Source organism: Sebastes umbrosus, chromosome 17, assembly GCF_015220745.1.
Source record: "Sebastes umbrosus isolate fSebUmb1 chromosome 17, fSebUmb1.pri, whole genome shotgun sequence".
NCBI lineage: Eukaryota > Metazoa > Chordata > Actinopteri > Perciformes > Sebastidae > Sebastes > Sebastes umbrosus.
In genome coordinates, this window is record NC_051285.1 from 4,498,899 (window position 1) to 4,516,356 (window position 17,458).

The 17,458-nt window shown below is 41.0% G+C and overlaps 1 protein-coding gene across 4 annotated transcripts in view; it reads left to right on the forward strand.

The window, feature by feature from the left end:
* The window catches only part of tmem132e (transmembrane protein 132E), a 447,998-nt gene that overhangs the window by 411,624 nt on the left and 18,916 nt on the right, over nt 1-17,458 (forward strand). For all 4 annotated transcript variants that reach the window (XM_037747985.1, XM_037747987.1, XM_037747988.1 and 1 more), the window contains one exon: nt 8,389-8,668. In XM_037747985.1, coding sequence (XP_037603913.1) covers nt 8,389-8,668 — 280 coding nt within the window. The remainder of the gene's footprint in view (nt 1-8,388; nt 8,669-17,458) is intronic.

Genomic DNA, 17,458 nt, shown 5'->3' on the forward strand with positions numbered 1-17,458 from the left:
ATATTTTATGAAAACGTATTTCTCATTTTCTGTGTGCTCTCTTACGAATGTCCAGCAACACGTGTCAATTTCCGCACATTATATGCATGCAATCTTTTCAAATTAAACGTCTGTCTTCTCAGGAAACAACTTGGTTAGGTTTAGGTAACAAAACTACTTAGTTAGGTTTATGAAAAGATCATGGTTTGGGAGAAAATAACACCGGAAGTGGCGCTTCTTAAGTACGGAAGTTACGTGACAAATAAATCAACGTTGACTTCTGGTTTCATACGGGGAACAAACAGCTGTCTCCTGGGTGAAAGTCTGGTGTTTTTAGACCCACCAATCCACCCCGAGGCGTTCGTCGCTCTTTATACCTCCTGGTAAACGATTACATGGATTACATACAAATTGCTTTTGTGGGATATATACGAATTACAGTGCATTACTTTTTCAGAGGTTTAGCTACGAACGGTATACGAGGACAGCCTGATCAATACCATCCTGTGACCGTGACATATGAACTTTAAAAAATAAATCCTAGGCTGTAATAAACCATAATTTTACAATAATAGTATGTTTCAAGGGAGCATTATTTTTCCTAAATATACCCTATGGTAAAAGCCAACAGAGCCAGGATGCATTAGGTGCAGTATAATTTTTTTTCTTTGTATTTTTGCACATGATTACCAGAGGACTCATTATCCAAAGAGCATGAAACCCTGCAGTGTTAGACATTAGAAACTCAAAAGCAGCCCAGCTTTTTCTCTCTCTGTTATCCAGGATTTTATGTGAAGTTGCTTGTTTTGCTCCAATTAGATTCTCAGGCTCAGGTATACAGCAGAAATGTACCCTGCAAAATGAGGCTCTCAAGTGCAAATTGATCTACGAGGTTGTCATGTTTGTGTCATACCCATCTGAACCCATTTTAAACAACAAGTCCAAGACACAGGCTTAATTTGACTTTGGATAAGTACCCAGAAAGCTTTTCAGAATGCATATTGGTTGTACCTTCAGATGGATAATGATGTTTTTGGGCTAAGCAGGTAATTTGAGGTGTTACTCCGAACTCAAAATGATGGTCAAGGCTGTTGTAGCTGTTTTTCCAAGAAGCTGCGACAGTGTTAATGCAGTCGCACAGCCATGTAGTACATGTCTATATTTACTTCATTAGGATATTCTCATTCAGCACATGGTCTCTGAATATACATCTCTACAACGGAATAAGGAATCAGACATCTTGGCTTTCATGTCAATATTATACAATAGAAGCTTTTGTCGATAGGAGGAATCCAGCGGGCAATAAAAAATAAATGAGCTGTTAGAAATATAACACCATTAGATGTGGAAAAAATGGCACCGGTGGGAGATTAAGGTTGTTTGGAGGCAGGACCTCGATGAATAATGTGGTTTTAGGTTAAGGAACCTGAGCTCATTAGAATATTCCAGCATTCTTGTCATGCATGGAGCCGTAACAAACAGGCCCACAACCCTTCATTTAGGAAATGTTTAATGGGAGCATTAACACTCACGCGGGTGGCTGCTGCCGTCGCTGCTGGAGTACATCACAGTAGACCAAATCCATTTCTACCCAACCTGAATACAAATGGGTGTTTAAGGAGTTGTTTGAAGAATTAAGGTATTTCAAATGACCTAGAGTGCTTGGAAAACATCTTGCAGAGCCTCATTTTTCAAATATCCCCAATGGGCTGTAACAGGCTATAGGTGGTATATTTTTATGCCTCCGCGCAGGAGGCATTATGATTTTGGGATATCCGTACATCCGTAGTATTCTCATGAATGCGATATCTTAAGAACACCTGGGAGGAATTTCTTAAAATTTGGCACAAACGTCCACTTGGACTCGAGGATGAATTGATTGGATTTTGGTGGTCAAAGTTCAAGGTCACTGTGACCTTGCATCCATCCCATTCTCGTGCGATGGATGGTTCAAACAAACCCAGGACTTTCAAACAGGAGAGCGGTGTTCGTGTCACATGTGAAACCAAAGGTCAATGTTGACGTATTTTAAGGTATGTAACGTTAGTACGTCGCTAACGTTACGTCGCATAGTTATAGGTTACGTGACATTGCGTAACGTTACGACATTGCGTACGTAACATAGCCTACTTAAGAATGTTACAAAAATACTTATTTTAAACCAAACCACCAAATCTTTTCCTAAACCTAACCAAATTATTTTTTTGCCTGAACCTAAAGAAGTTGTTTCCTGTGACAACGGAAGTTTATTTTGGAAAAGCAGATTATCCATCATTTGGAACCAAAGTCCGTGCAGTAGTGCTCAGGCGGGGCAGCCGCGGTATCGAGGTCACCCGCCAGAACCTAAAATGCAATCAGCCTTTGAATTGGACTGGTTGTTTCAAGCTAACTGGTGTGTTTTAAAGTGTGTTTCTGAATCTCTATAAATCTTCCAACCCAATTTCTATGCGTGTAACTTCCGCTTGTGCCTTCATGAAAATCAAAGACCCCTTGTGAGCTATTTCAGGTTGCTATGATTGCCACACAGCCCGGCCAGAGAATTCATTTCACTGCAGGTGCAGCATTTGTTTTCTTGCATGCTGTCATTTGGATTTACTGGGGGAATGTAATTTTACTTTTCCCTGTAGTTCTTTGCAGCATCAGGCAACTGCAGACAAAGACAACTCCCATCATTCTCGATGGTGCCCCATGCAGCCTATTGAAGCTGCGGATACTGATACTGACTGGCCTTCCCGCAGGACTCTTTGTGTTTTCAGTGAGATTTCTGGTGGTGCTGTTGGACATATCTTTTGATGTATGCGACATTTCATTTTTTTTGTTGTTCTGTTTCCTGATGCATAGTTGTAGCAGTATCACAGCAGGCTGGGTGTAAGCCTCAGTGTAGCTTGCACTTCTATTTGAAAAGATATTTTACTTCACAGGAAATAGATCAATTTTTTGCTTATGTTAGCACCTCTTGGATCGATTCAGTAGCTTTTGCTTGGTTTTGTAATCATCTCATTTCAGGGTGATTGTACTTGTCAAAGTGTCCATGAATCACTTTGGAACAAGTCCTTCACAAAAAAGCACATATATTGGCCACATTTATCACATGTAATAGATTCACATATTGTGTGGTTTTCCAGCCCGGCCTCACCAGATAGCGTATGAATGACATGGCAATTTGTAAGTCATTTCACGAGCAATAACAACGCCGTTCTTGCTGTTGCCATGTCATTTCACTCCATGTAGTCAGTACTGACTGCAATGTAAATGCACCCATGTAAATATGCTACGCTCAGAGCTAGTGATGTAAAATAAAAAATGAGAGAAACTGCTTATGGTGGGCGGGACGGGAGGTGGATAGGTCCAACAAACACCGAACTTTTAACCAAAAGGTTGGTGTTCGTTTCCCAAAATGTTGTTGAGTTATTTTGAAGTGGCATTACTTACGTGTTTTCCGTACTTATGTTACGATGTTTACGTACTTATTTTAAACCCAACCATGATTTTTTTCCTAAACCTAACTGCAGACGTTATTGTAGTTTTGTTTCTTAAACATAACCATGACCATTTCACGGTAACGATATGGTGTATTAATGACACGCAAAAAGCCTAAAATTCATTCTCATGACACATGTAACGTCCTTAAACATGTCATGCTATTTATATGCCTTCCCATTAGATCAGGTTGGGTTTTCAGATATTTTCACGTTAAATGTAAGACCTCATGTGTGAAAACATCAACCCCAGGTCCACTCCCCTGCTTGTTCTGGAGCTTTTGACTGTACTACATGGTCCTCCTCATCAGTAGAGTGAGTTTGCAAAGTTGCCATAGAAATGTAGATGTTTCCTTGATTCTGTGCACCTCTAGGACATTGGATATTCCACTTGGTTTTGTCAGGAACAGAGATAGTAAGAAAGTAATGGCAACCCCGGGGTTGAAGATGCTGACCATGCAATCACAACTTCCCCAGGCGGAGATTTCCCCTCCCCCATCCCCTCACATCCTGTCAGCTCTCCTTTTTAAAAAAATAAATCCCTACAAAATGAGCATTTCTCATTTGGAATATAAAGTATTTTATATATGACATTTCACACGTGAAAACATGTATTTCATATGCATCGTTTTTGTTAATCGTACTCCCAATTTGGGAGAAACAATATTTTGGTAGCAAGTTGATGCAAAAATTCTGAAGACGTGACGTTGCATGTTTTTCTACAGTACCGCAGGTACTGTGGGTACCGTCAGGGCTCAAGACTAATGTCGTCCCGTCGTCCCGGTTACGATAGGAAATGCATTTGGGATGCAGTAAACTCGCTATCGACATGCCCAGGGAACGAACCCAAATTTTGGGAACAACAAATCTGTGGTGAAATCGGCAGAACGAGAGCTAGTTAACGTCCTGGCAGTTTCAACACATGAGGTGCCATTGATTACATTATGATGCGTCCAGGCTCTACTCAGTAAAAATGAGTAGTAGGCGAATGTTAAATTAAATTCAAACGTTATCATGGTGGGTTCAAATGTAATCTTATAAAATGTAGTTTTTTGTGAGAAACTTGAGTAAATCCAGTTGTTTGAAGGAGATGTTCTCACAGCATTGTAAAATAGATAATAGAGAGGGAATTATGACCTGTTTAACTTCCAAACAAAAACCAGTATACAAATGGTGATAAAGGAGTGGATGTTGAAGTACATGGGATTCATTGTTTTACTTTTGATTTTTATTGGTATTGTGATATCCACACACTACTAGCTATTATTGTGTTTAGACTCAAACCCAAAGTTTAGAACTTGGGACTTGAACCGGAGTGTCAAGACTTGAAACGTCTTTTTAACTTACAAAACAACATCCTGGACATCTGCCATTAACAAAACAAGACCAATACCAACAACTGCCAACTGGCAAACTCTACCGTACCAAGACGCCAGGCAGACAGAGAATGAACAGACAGCAACAGGATTTACGAGAAGTCATCTTAATTCTGAGGAACGCCAGCACTTCCAATAACGCTGAGATAGCAGGATCTATTTGTCTTGACCTTGGTCTTGTTTGTTTGCAGTCATTATGGAGTGCTGTGGTAATGAATTAGACAATGTTTGCACAGGCCTCACAAAGCACTGTAAATAATACCTCAAAGTAAGAACTCGTTAGTCATCTCAAACACAATCCAGTTACACCAAATCCTGATGATTATCTGCATCAGACTTTGCTTCATTTTGTGATTGTTGGACTGAATTATTGTCTTTTCATTAAGTCCTCTCAATCCTCCCATCGCTCAGTCTATCCTGCTTGTTTTCCTCCTCTCACAAGCGCTCCGACTCTCCTCTACGCAACCTCTAACCTCCCACACTCTCTCCCTCGCCTCCTTAGCTCTTTTATTTTCCTTCCTGTTCCAGTCTTTCCATCCTACATTCCTTCAATTCTGCAACGTGACACATTGTGAACCTTCATGCGCAGCAAGGTCTCTTGGCCTGCAGTGGGCCTTTGCTACAGTGCAGCAGAATTGCTCACTGGCTGCATTATCCAGCAACATGCTCTAAAAAAGGAAAGAAAGTGTAATCGGGCGGGCAGCCCGTGTGCACTGAAGCTTCAGCTTGTTCGGTTGTATCAGAGACTCTAATAAGAACAGACAATATTCTTCTCGGGGAGAAAAAAATATCAACCTTATTTTCAGGTACAGACTCAGGAAGGTAAACTTTTTCTGACCTGAGCCAAGAGTTGTGAAACTCCTTGACTGAGAGAGTCTTAGTGTCTCATCCGGTTTTTCCCTCCCTTTAACTGATCGAGTGACTGAGTGTCTGCTGTGGAGTTAACTCACTTACCAAAGAACAACAGCAACTACATGACCTGAAGTTACGCTGTCAGTCTCCAACACACAGACCGCCACGGTACCGAGTCCAGACGGAGTCCAGGCCACGGAGAAAAATGCATCATACCTAAGATCAGTTTTAGCTTCCAGTTTCCCAGTTCAGTTCAGTCTTTCTGTATTACATTACTTTTTAAGGTGATTAAAAAAACATCAGGCTACTGTGTTTTATTAGGTTTGCTGGTTTACGGTTATTTAGGCACTCACAATTTAATTTTTTTTTTTAATTGGGGGACACATGACATTTAAAAAAATGGATGCAGTAGAGGACTGGCTGTCCTGATTTAAGACCCGAATGTTTATTTCTTTCACACATATAAAAAGACAGTAAAATACAATTCACACGAAAGGAAGATAAAATATGTGTGAGGGTGTCGTAGAAACATATGTCCTATATTAAAATCACATCCAAAGGACATACAACAGGTAAAAATATTACCATGACGAAAATCACCAGTACATTTTAAATATTAGTGTTCGAAACACATAGAGTGTAAAATGTAGGAGTCAAGTTAAAAAATATTAATAATGCAAACAAGCAGGAGTAATTGCCATATTATACTTTATATGACAATTATGACAATTTCACAGAAATGTTTAACAAGATAAAATGATGAGATGATTTCTTAGTTTTTTACTGTAATTTCACTTCCCGTGAATAAAAAACTGCAATGATGCATATAGTCTAAATTTAGCAAAACAAATCTTAAAGGACATGCATACTGCAGGTATGCAACTTCATATTTGAGACCGAATCCATATGAAAGATTATTGTAATCCACAAATGGATAAATTGCTGCAGTAAAACCAGGTTGTTGCAGCTACATGCTAATTTTATTAGGAAGGAGGTTATGTATTCACCAGCGTTGGTATGTTGGTTTGTTGAAAACTCCAAAAGTCCGTAATGGATTTGAATGAAATCTTTTGGAGGGGTGGGGTGTGGCACAATGAACAATCCATTAGATTTTGGTGGCGATCCGGAACATGATCCGGCTTCGGAATTCTTTTTCGGGGGCAGCAACGTACATGAAACCTGCCTTGGCGGAGGTCTGCGTTCTCCAAGTGCACTTCTAGTGTTGTTATGCCTTCGCACTGGCGACAGGCAACTTAATATTAGAGACAGACACCATAAGAAAGATTATTGTAACCCTCAAGTGGCTTAATTGCTTCAGTAAAACCAGGTTGTGTTGTTTGCATTGTTGTTTCTGCTCTCTATATAGATGCAGTTGGTACTAATGCTATGCATCATTGCACCGACTAATGTAAAGTCCGTATAACTTTTTACCTGTCAGGGCAATCATCTCCATAGTATTTAATTCACAGTGGCTTTGCAACATTGTTAGATAATCACACAGTGAGGGTGAAAAAGCTTTGCATTTTTTATTAATTTCAAAGAAACACATTCAACCAACCGACGCAGAAGTGATAAATTCATGACCCCAGGCTTAATCAGAGCGAAAGAGGTTCATGAGGTGGAGATAAAGTTGCTTGACGTATCTCCAATGATCCATGAGAGCCTTATGGGAAGCCCTTTTATCCCTATACATCATATAACCTGCCGGTGCAACGTTATAAGCAGAGCAGGGTGCTGAAGTATTGGGGGGAGATGATGAGGTGTGGAGAGGTAGCATGCTAAAATGAATTAATAATCCAACCCAGCAGGTGGAGAGGTACACGCAACAATGCATTGCTGTTGAGGGAGTGTATGGTAAGCGTTTATGAGACCTCGGGACTCAAGTGTTTAGCCTGATAATCGGACCTGTTCCTTGAATCAACGGGTTGGATATATACTTTGTCAGTGGCTGACAGCCGCGCTGCCTCTCCTGAATCTCAAGTCGTCCAAATAGTTAAGTCAAAGCTAAGATTAAGCAGAAGAGTGCCTTTTAAGGAGGAATTGGCAGACTGTCAAGCCTGCTGAGCGAAGTTGGGTAACTCATGCATCTTGTTGTAGAGCAGATTGCGCTCGGTGGGGGATGCACCTGGCATGTTTAACCCCGCTGCCCAGGGCTCCTGTGAAATAAGAAGGGCATCAGTCCAAAACTCTGCTTTTCGGTGCCTATCATTCCCTCCCTGCTGGCTCGGAGGATTTTTTTTTTTCTCTCCTCATTGCCGTTACATCAGAACAGATTTGTGTGGAGCGCTGCCGAGTTTCTCTGTTATGATGTCAAATTATAGAATGAGTAGAGTCTCTCAAGAACAGAAGGCACACATTGAGACGTTGCATCGTGCCACAGCGGCTGAGCATAATTTAGCAGCAGCTGCTCCGTTTAAAGAAGTGATGGTTTTAAGTTTTTAATGTTTTTATGTGAGGTTCTCAATCTTTTTTGGTGGCAAATTCCAGACACTTTTGGCCAGAGCATTGAGTTTAGCTTCTCAAGTTTCTCAACTCATTGCCTCATTTTGCAGGAAACTCTGCTGCCTTAAAATTGGCACCCACAGTTCTCATGGGTGGTTTAGGATAGCTGCTACTTCATTGCTTCATCCTTGACACCACATAGAGGAATGTTTAATGTATTTTTTACTTGCTATTTCAATTATTTTTCCTTTCCATCTAAGGAGCACCAGAGACAGCGACGCAGACGACGAAGACGACGAGCGCCGGGTGAGTCGAGGCTGCACCCTGCAGTACCAGCGGGCCCTGGTCAAGGTGCTGACCCAGTTCCACACCACGTCCACAGAGGGCACCGACCAGGTCATCACCATGCTGGGGCCCGACTGGCAGGTGGATGTCACGGACCTGGTCCAGGACTCCCTGAAGGTGGCCGACCCCAGGATAGCTGAGTTGGTGGACAGGACGGTGTTGGTGGGTCTGGAGCTGGGATCCACCGTGCTGAAGGTAAACGCACCGCCCTTTTTACGCCTCAGCGCTGAGAACTCACATAAATCAGCAGTGAAAAATTAGGTGTCTTCTGATGACAAATGACGCGTCTGAGTGAAAAGCGGGCACGGCGTTCCTTCAGTGTGCCCACACACAAAAATGAAGGTTGAGGGAGGAAGATTTAAAAGTTGGAGCTCATCACTCTTTCTGAGTTTACAGCAGCGGTTGAGGGTAAAGATCCGGTTTCTCTTAGAGATTGCTTAAAGGATAATGCAGGTTTATTGAAACTTTTTTTCATAGTTTGGTTAGGTTATGATTAAGGCTGTCAATAGATTCAAATATTTAATCACCATCGCATGATTGTCCATAGTTAATCATGATTAATCACAAATTAAGCACATTTTTTATCTGTTCAAAATGTACCTTAAAGGGAGATTTGTCAAGTATTTAATACTCTTATCAACATGGGAGTGGGCAAATCTGCTGCTTTATGCAAATGTATGTATATATTTATTATTGGAAATCAATTAATAGCATAAAACAATGATAACTACTGTCCAGAAACCCTCGCAGGCACTGCATCAATTATCAATTAACCATTTATAAATGGTGGTTATTATAACCCAGTAGTTTTTATCCCTTTCATCTTTCTTTTTCCCCTTTTCTCTGCGTCTGTTATAAAACAAAAAAACCCTCTCGGCCTCTCTGTAAGTGTTCGCTGCTTCTGATGTCCACTTCTCTCGAGTTAAAGAGCTCCCTGACGTGAAAGTGCATATAAATGCGTCGGCCGAGGCGGGTTCAAAAGTCCTTAAAAAGGGAAGCGGCACAAGTTATGAGGCCCGGGCGGTGATTTACCGACGCTTCAACGGTCATTTATGGGGACAGAGAGAAGTAACGGTCGGTGAGCGTTTTGATCACCGTGAACGATCACAGTTTCAGCCTGTCAGGAGAAAGAATGGCTGCCTGATGGATGCGTCCGATGATGGCGAAATAGGGAGAAAAGATAGAAGTCGCCAATCCATCATTTTAAATGTGCAATGGATCATTTGTAATCTGTTGAAGGGTATGAATAATTATGCATCAAGTTACCACCAGACGTAACTTGCCACACCGACTCGTAGTAAATAAATAAATGAATAACTAGATAAGGCTTGCAGAAATGATGTCATCCCTCAAACATCTTAAAAGATTACGGATTGATCCAGAACAACGTGCTAGAGTTGGTCTGGATTAGATTAGTCAAAACTAATGTCATTAGATTACAGTCATCTAGAAATAGGTCCTCCATCAAGTAGCACTCAGCACCCATTTTCGATGTTGTCAGCTGATTGAATGGGTGTTTCCGGCCTGGCATCACTTCATTATGTGTAACTCAAGTGATGGCTGGTCAATGATACCAAACTGAAACTCCAGCTGTGTATGTGGGAATGAATGAATGAATGAATGAATGAAATGTGCGAGGCAATTTAAAAAGTCTCCATTAAAACACCATGAAGGAAACAGAAAATTAGATCTCTGCGGGGATGAATGATTGATGGCGTACAAAACCCAAATTACAAAGAAGTTACAGTAAAAAGATCTTCAGTTGGCTGAGCCTATTCTAAAAAAGAACAAGGTAATTATTATGCAGATTTTCTGAAAATGAACAGTGTAGATCTCAACAATGACCCTCCGAGTGAAATTTTTCCGTCTTTCAGAGGATTTGAATATGTCTTTGAGTCTTAGGAGTCTGATTCAAAGTGTCCACCAGCTCATGAATATGAATACAGAAAAAAGGAGCAGCTTTTGTGCAATATTCTCGACAGCCATTTGATTTCTCTTTTTTTGGAAGGACGGTGGAGGATGATTGTATGGATTAAGTGTCTCTGTGTTACATTGGACAGGTCTGTTTAATTGAAGACACAAAAGAGGAAATATCTGAGGTTTAAAGGTAAAACTATAAAGATAGCAGATCTTAGTTTTTCTGTAAGAATACACCAAACCTGGTTGGAGTTGGGGGTTTAATCCAGAGGATTACTGAACAAGAGCTGCTCTGTTCGTCCTCTAATCAGAGATTATTTCATTAATATCTGCAAACACCAACCACTCGTCCAAAGAGAACAGAAATAGAGTCTAATCTACAGAATCATTAATCTCACCGGAAAATTATAGTTCAATATTGGCTATATCATGTATAAACAGTAAAGTATGGATCTCAACAATGTGATCCTCATTTAAATAATAACTTCACTGGATGATTTCAGCCTGGTCTCCTAAAAATTAGGGCTGTCAAAGTCAACGCTTATCTGTTTTAACGCCACTAATTTCTTTAACGCATTAACACAATCGATCTTCCGGAGGTTGTAGCGGGCTCAGTTTTAAAGCTAAAGTGAAGATACTGATATCATATGAAACTAGAAAAACCTAATAAATCCATTGATACCAACCATGTCTTACTAGATTGTCATGAAGGAGGCAAAATAACGCTCCAAATTTACGCTAAATTTTGGCGTGGAAAAACTGACATGGCCATTTTCAAAGGGGTCCCTTGACCTCTGACCTCATGATATGTGAGTGTAAATGTGTTCTATGGGTACCCACGAGTCTCCCCTTTACAGACATGCCCACTTTATGATAATCACATGCAGTTTGGGGCAAGTCATAGTCAAGTCAGCACACTGACACAGTGACAGCTGTTGTTGCCTGTTGGGCTGCAGTTTGCCATGTTATGATTTGAGCATATTTTGTATGCTAAATGCAGTACCTGTGAGGGTTTCAGGACAATATTATAATTTTTTTGTGTTGTTAATTGATTTTCAGTAATGAATAAATACATACATTTGCATAAAGCAGCATATTTGCCCACTCCCATGTTCATAAGAGTATCAAATACTTGACAAATCTCACGTTAAGGTACATTTTGAACAGATAAAAAAATGTGTGATTAAATATTTTAATCGATTGACAGCCCTAGCTCCCATACAACCAAACTACATCGTCAATTACGGTTCGAGGGAACGTATTTTATCTCGGATTACGTTTGTTTTTGACGTATCACAAATACATTTCCAATCAAAGTCTGCGGAAGTCCACATAACGATGGAGGTCGGGATGGATAGATTGGTCAAATACAGGAAACGTAACTGAGAATGCAGTTTTGAAACGCCAAATGCAACACAATTTTTATTTAATATTGTTGAAATTATATTTAATTATTGGTTTCTTGAGTGAATATGCAAATACAACAAGTTTCACCCACAATTTAACCTCTAAGTTATATACTGTACCATGCTCATACTCTTCAAATATTATCTCATCTTTTTGAAAATAGAGAGAGAGAGAACATAATAAATGCAGTGAAATTTCCAAACAAACTCCCACGCAACAGCCTCTATCCCAAGAGGTCACATAAAACCCGGGACATTTGTCTCGTGTCATTCCCCCTTTTTCTGTCTCTTCACACTTTGATCTGCCTAATAAAGTTGAATACGTCCCCTGAGAAAGTCATCGTTTTATTGGAGTGACTATCGGGGACGCTATCGCGGTTGCGAGGCTCTGTAGCTGTCGAGGGAACCTCTGCCTTGCAGGGTTTATTCTGCAGCTGTTGCACTCACTTACTCTGCAATGTGGGAAGCTGTGTAATTGCCTGAAAGTTTACAGGACGGTAAAAGTTAGCGAGGGTCATGTTTTCATTTTTCACTGCGTTTTTTGAGAGGTATTACATTTGTGTTTCATCAGTTCATCCTCTTGGAAGAGAAGCACTTTGTATTTTGTGCAAACAAGCATAAAGAGGCAGGATACATCTCGGCGCTCGTCAATGTTAATTACACTGATGGAAGGTTTAATGAAAAATGGCCATCGTTTCTACAAGATGAAGGCTAGAGCTTGTAGAAGTCAAAGCGTAACCAGTCTAAACTGATCTGTCAATTAAAGTCTGCAAAAATAATGGTTCTTTTGCTAAAGCTCTTCTTCTGAATAGCAAATAGTATTTTTGGGGAGTTTTCTTTATTGACATTGTTCATAGAAACTGTCTGATGTTGTTAACTGATGTTAGATGCTTCATATGTGTGCTGAATATTAAATCCAGGATAAAGGTAATACAACAACCAGGGGCAAAGCCGCCAAGGTGAACTGCTTTTATACGTTTGACCCGTGTATTAAATTTGATATAGTACATTAAATGAATTATATAGTATTATATAGTACACCTCTGAATTAATTTACTATGTGCCTTAAAAATATCTATTTTTACAGAATGCACAAGGAACATGTTTGACTTTGTGGATCAAAAATACTACTCATAGTAGTGAGTTATGTTTTTTTCTGTTTCCTTATTTATACACCAAGAGAATTTCAAATGAAGCTGTGAGTGTATATTTCTTAAAAACAAAGATAAAACTACGCTACGCGCCTTCACACTTTGGCTGTCCCAAGTGGCAGCAAGAGAAAAACTGTTTGAATTTCCCAAAATGTAAAGAGCTTTCAATATGCTGCTGGATTCATACTGCATATAATGTCTCATGCTGTTTGATCGGAGTTCCTACAAGTCTCCCAATTAGTGGGAACGACATACTCATACAGCTGCTCAACTTTGTAATTTAGTTGTACTTATACATTTCTTTTTTAATTACAGAAAATCTCACAGAGTGCAATTTTAACTTTCAACCAGCAAGAGTTTCTTTTAGTGTAATAAAGCATAATAAAAGTGTTTTAAATTGCCTTCTGCAGACCGCTGCATTACACCTGACACACCAGGTGGTTTGTTACTTAGAACCATCTGAGAAGCCGTCGTTGGAAACTGTTTGGAAACGGGCAGGCACTTTCAAAAAATACTTAGCAGGTGTCAATCAAACTCTTGCCGAAGCCAGTCGGGAGAAGAGCGAAAACATCTTTTCCATCGAGGGAAGCCCTCACAGTGCCGTGTTTTGCTCTTCTTTCAATGAAGAAATACTCTCCAGTTCTGATATAACTGATGCTATTTCAGCTACACTAATCTCTTTTGCTTGTTTAGAACGAAGAGTCGCCTCTCCATGTCACGTCACACACAAACCGCACCCAATTTCCTGTAGATGATGCTACTCTCAGTCAGAAACACCGGTGAAATACACTGTTTCATAGGAAAAAACACAACCAAGTCTAGCTACTCACTGTCAAAAACACTGGTGAAATACACTCTGGGCCAGGGGGAAAAAAACACACCGAAGTCTGGCTCCTCGCGGTCAGAAACACCGGTGAAATACACTCTGCTTCACAGGAAAAGACACACAAAAGTCAAGCTACTCGCAGTCAGACACACCAGTGAAATACACTCTGGTTCACGGGAAAAAAACACACTAAAGTCCAGCTACTCACAGTCAGAAATACCGGTGAAATACACTCTGGGCCAAGGGAAAAAAACACAACCAAGTCCGGCTACTCGCAGTCAGAAACACAAGTGAAATACACACTGGTTAACGGGAAAAAAATACACTGAAGTCCAGCTACTCGCGGTCAGAAATACCGGTGAAATACACTCTGGTTAACGGGAAAAATACACCGAAGTGCAGCTACTCATGGTGAGAAACACTGGTGAAATACACTCTGGTTCACGGGAAAAACACACAGACAAGTCCGGCTACTAGCGGTCAGAAATGCCAGTGAAATACACTCTGGTTCCGTAGCCTCCAGTAGCTCCTCACAGGACTTTAATTGGTCCGGTCACAGGCTGGCTGGATACTAACGCAGTACTTGAAGCCTGACAAGATGGATTTTCATGTGATTCCGTGATCCTGTGATATCGCGAGAATCCAGCTGCCATGCAGGGTAACCCTGCATTAACACCTATGGGGAAATGGGGCATAGCTGCCAGTGCAAAAAAAAGGTGTTCCTGATCTCTTCTCGAGGTGTGTTTAGAGTGTAAACAGTGTAATTTTCTGTAGATGTGTGAGGGTGCTTCGTTGCCTGACTTGTTTTCCTCAGGTGTGTTTCTGCCACAGAAAACAGTGCAAGGTACCCATGAAATTTACAGCTTGCATGAATAAATCCTCCACCGACATTCGGTTGCACTGCACAGCAAAAGTATGATTTATTGAATGCAAGGTTTGAGAAGCGTAGAGTGTAGTAGGGAGAAGATAATATAGTGTGGTGCCGGTAATATGCTCCAGCATGACTGAGTGCTCACCCATGTTTAGTGATGAAACTCTGCTGGTCAGTCAGTGTCAATCTGCAGCGTGGACTCATCGTTGATCTTCTCTTTGCCTAAAGCATCAGCGAAATAGTGCCGCGGCTTCCTGAGAAGGCCACCGACGCGACGCTCGCCACGCACAGATACACATAACGGAGCGCTCAGCTGTGACTGATAGAGGAGCTCCTCGTTGAAGAACATGTAAAGTGTAACTACTTTCGTGCTTCGCTTCACCCTCTCCTGCCCGCGGCACCGATGACAAATTCAACTGGGAGCCGAGCTGGAAGGAGCTACACAACTACAGCTGACCTCTCAGAAATACAGACACGGAACACATTCATCATTCATTACTCAGTGTAGCTGCGAATCAATATTCATCCCACATTGTAACATTTTTGTCAAAATAGCGCTGTTTACTTTCAGCCGGGAGGTGCGGGCTTTTCATATGTTAATTATCTCCCACCATCAGAGTGGGAGGAAGTGTTTTCGAAGTGAAAGGGATAGATTGAGTTCAAGAGTATTTTTTTTTTTCTTCTGTCCCAATTAGGATTTTAAATAAACCCTGCCACAAGATTCAAATTGTTGAAATTGGCTTGATGAATGTAATATGAAACATAATTTTTTTTGTCCTTAAAAGCCCAGTAAAGCAGTGATCACATTAACATAGGTATGGGTAAAATGTAAAACAAAAAAAAATGTCTGCACAACACAATTAGAAGTGATGTCAGGTGGGAAGCCAGTGAGGGATCATGTTTTTACACTGTTTGGTAATGGTGTGTGCATGACACAAAAATAATTTGGGAATTTAAGTAAATAAAGCAAATGATAAATACAGTAAATTAAATTAAAGGGACTATTTGTAACTTTCAGAAATGCTTCTTAACAGCGACACCTGTGGCCGTGAAATCAACGGAAGTCAGCGTCGGGCTCGCGCTTGTGCTCGCTCTAAATGGACATGAACGAGCATCGCTCAAAACAGTGAGGCGACACACGTCAGCTAAAACCACAATATCACTCTATATTTCAGCTGCTTGGCAGTAATGTTAGCTGACCAGACGAAGGTCTGACCCGTCACTTCACAAGACACGGGAAACCTCTGTTGGTCTGGAGGAGCTGCAGCAGTTATTTCAGCACAAACGTCCACTGTACATTCACCTGATATTCTCAGAGCTAAACTAACTCTTCTGCAGTGTGGAGTGAGCGCGCGTTCACGTCTAGAGGTGGAGCGAGTACGCGAGAACGTGCGCGCTGTCTGAGTGAAGGCGAGCAGAGGAGGAGAGTACAGCGGCCACACGGGTGCGCGCATATGCGAGCGCGCATGTGTCCCGACCCGGTACATTTATACGCTTAAAAAGTTACAAACAGTCCCTTTAAATATTTTTTTTATAAATCGAGAAGTACCTAAAATTTCAAGTAGTTCAAGTGTTGTTGTTCACTTCATTGTGTAAAAGAAATATTAAGCAGGCAAAATATAACATCCATGGCAGGTTATTGCCAAGGTGAATCATGTCCAGCCAAGTTTGTCCCATCACGTATTTTTAGCCATGCATGCAGCATGGAAAAATCACTAACTGTGGTAAAAGAAAATGAGGCAATCTGAGGGAAAATGAATAACCAAATTGCAGCACTTCATCAGCAAAATACACCCTGGAATACATCACAGACATCACAAATTGATAGCAGTCGGGGAGGAAATCTTTCCTCCTGGGTTTTAATTTCTAATGTGACAAAAGCTTGTTTGAAGCTTAATTTCTTTCTGCAAGTGCCAGCACTTCTGTCCCCCAAGTGTTATTTTAAAAAAACAGAAGAGTGCATCTGATAAACTGTGACCATTACTGGATCATTATTTTGAGACACTTGTGATACAGATGGACCTTTTTGTACTGACCAGTCTCTCTCTGTGCTCTGGACTGAAGCGCCTGCGACTCGTGTTTGTGCCAATTATTAATAGCTTTAAAGCTGTCAGTTTCAACTAAGTTTCAAAACCCAAAGTTTCTGTGGCATCCTGCAATTGAACTATTTTCAGCTTCACACAATAAACGAATAATTTGGAACTAAATACAAACTCTCACGTCACGTTGGCTAAACACTTACCTTAGCTGGATTCTCACGATGTCGGGAGATAACACGAGAATCTCAGGATCACAAATCACACAAACTTCCATTTTGTCAGGCTTCAAGTAATGCGTTTGTGTCCGGCAAGCCAGATCAAGGACCAATCAGCATCCTGTGAGGAGCTACTAGCAGCTACGGGCGTCGTTAAGGCTGGCCCACACTAAAAGATTTTTCAAATCTTAACAGATGTGTGAAACGTGAGAGAGCCCACACATAACGACATGTTAAATTTAACAGTTGTGTTCCTTTAGTGTGTGGAGAGCAACGATTTGGCCAAAGCAACAGCACAACACACACTAGCAGATTTATTCATGAACAACAAGCGTCCCCACTAAAAAATGTAAAATCTCGTGTGTTATTGCCACAAATCAACAAGTTGGTCCCCCACTTTTGAGCTTCATCTTACTTTATGCTTTGCATTTTGCATGCATGCTTTAGCCATGGCCGCTATGACGGCGGTTGTGTCCTCGCGCTTAAGTCAGCTTGGTTCCCAATTAGCTATCGTTCTTTCCCACGTGATTGCGTCCTCAGCTGTCCTCTGGGTTCCCCAA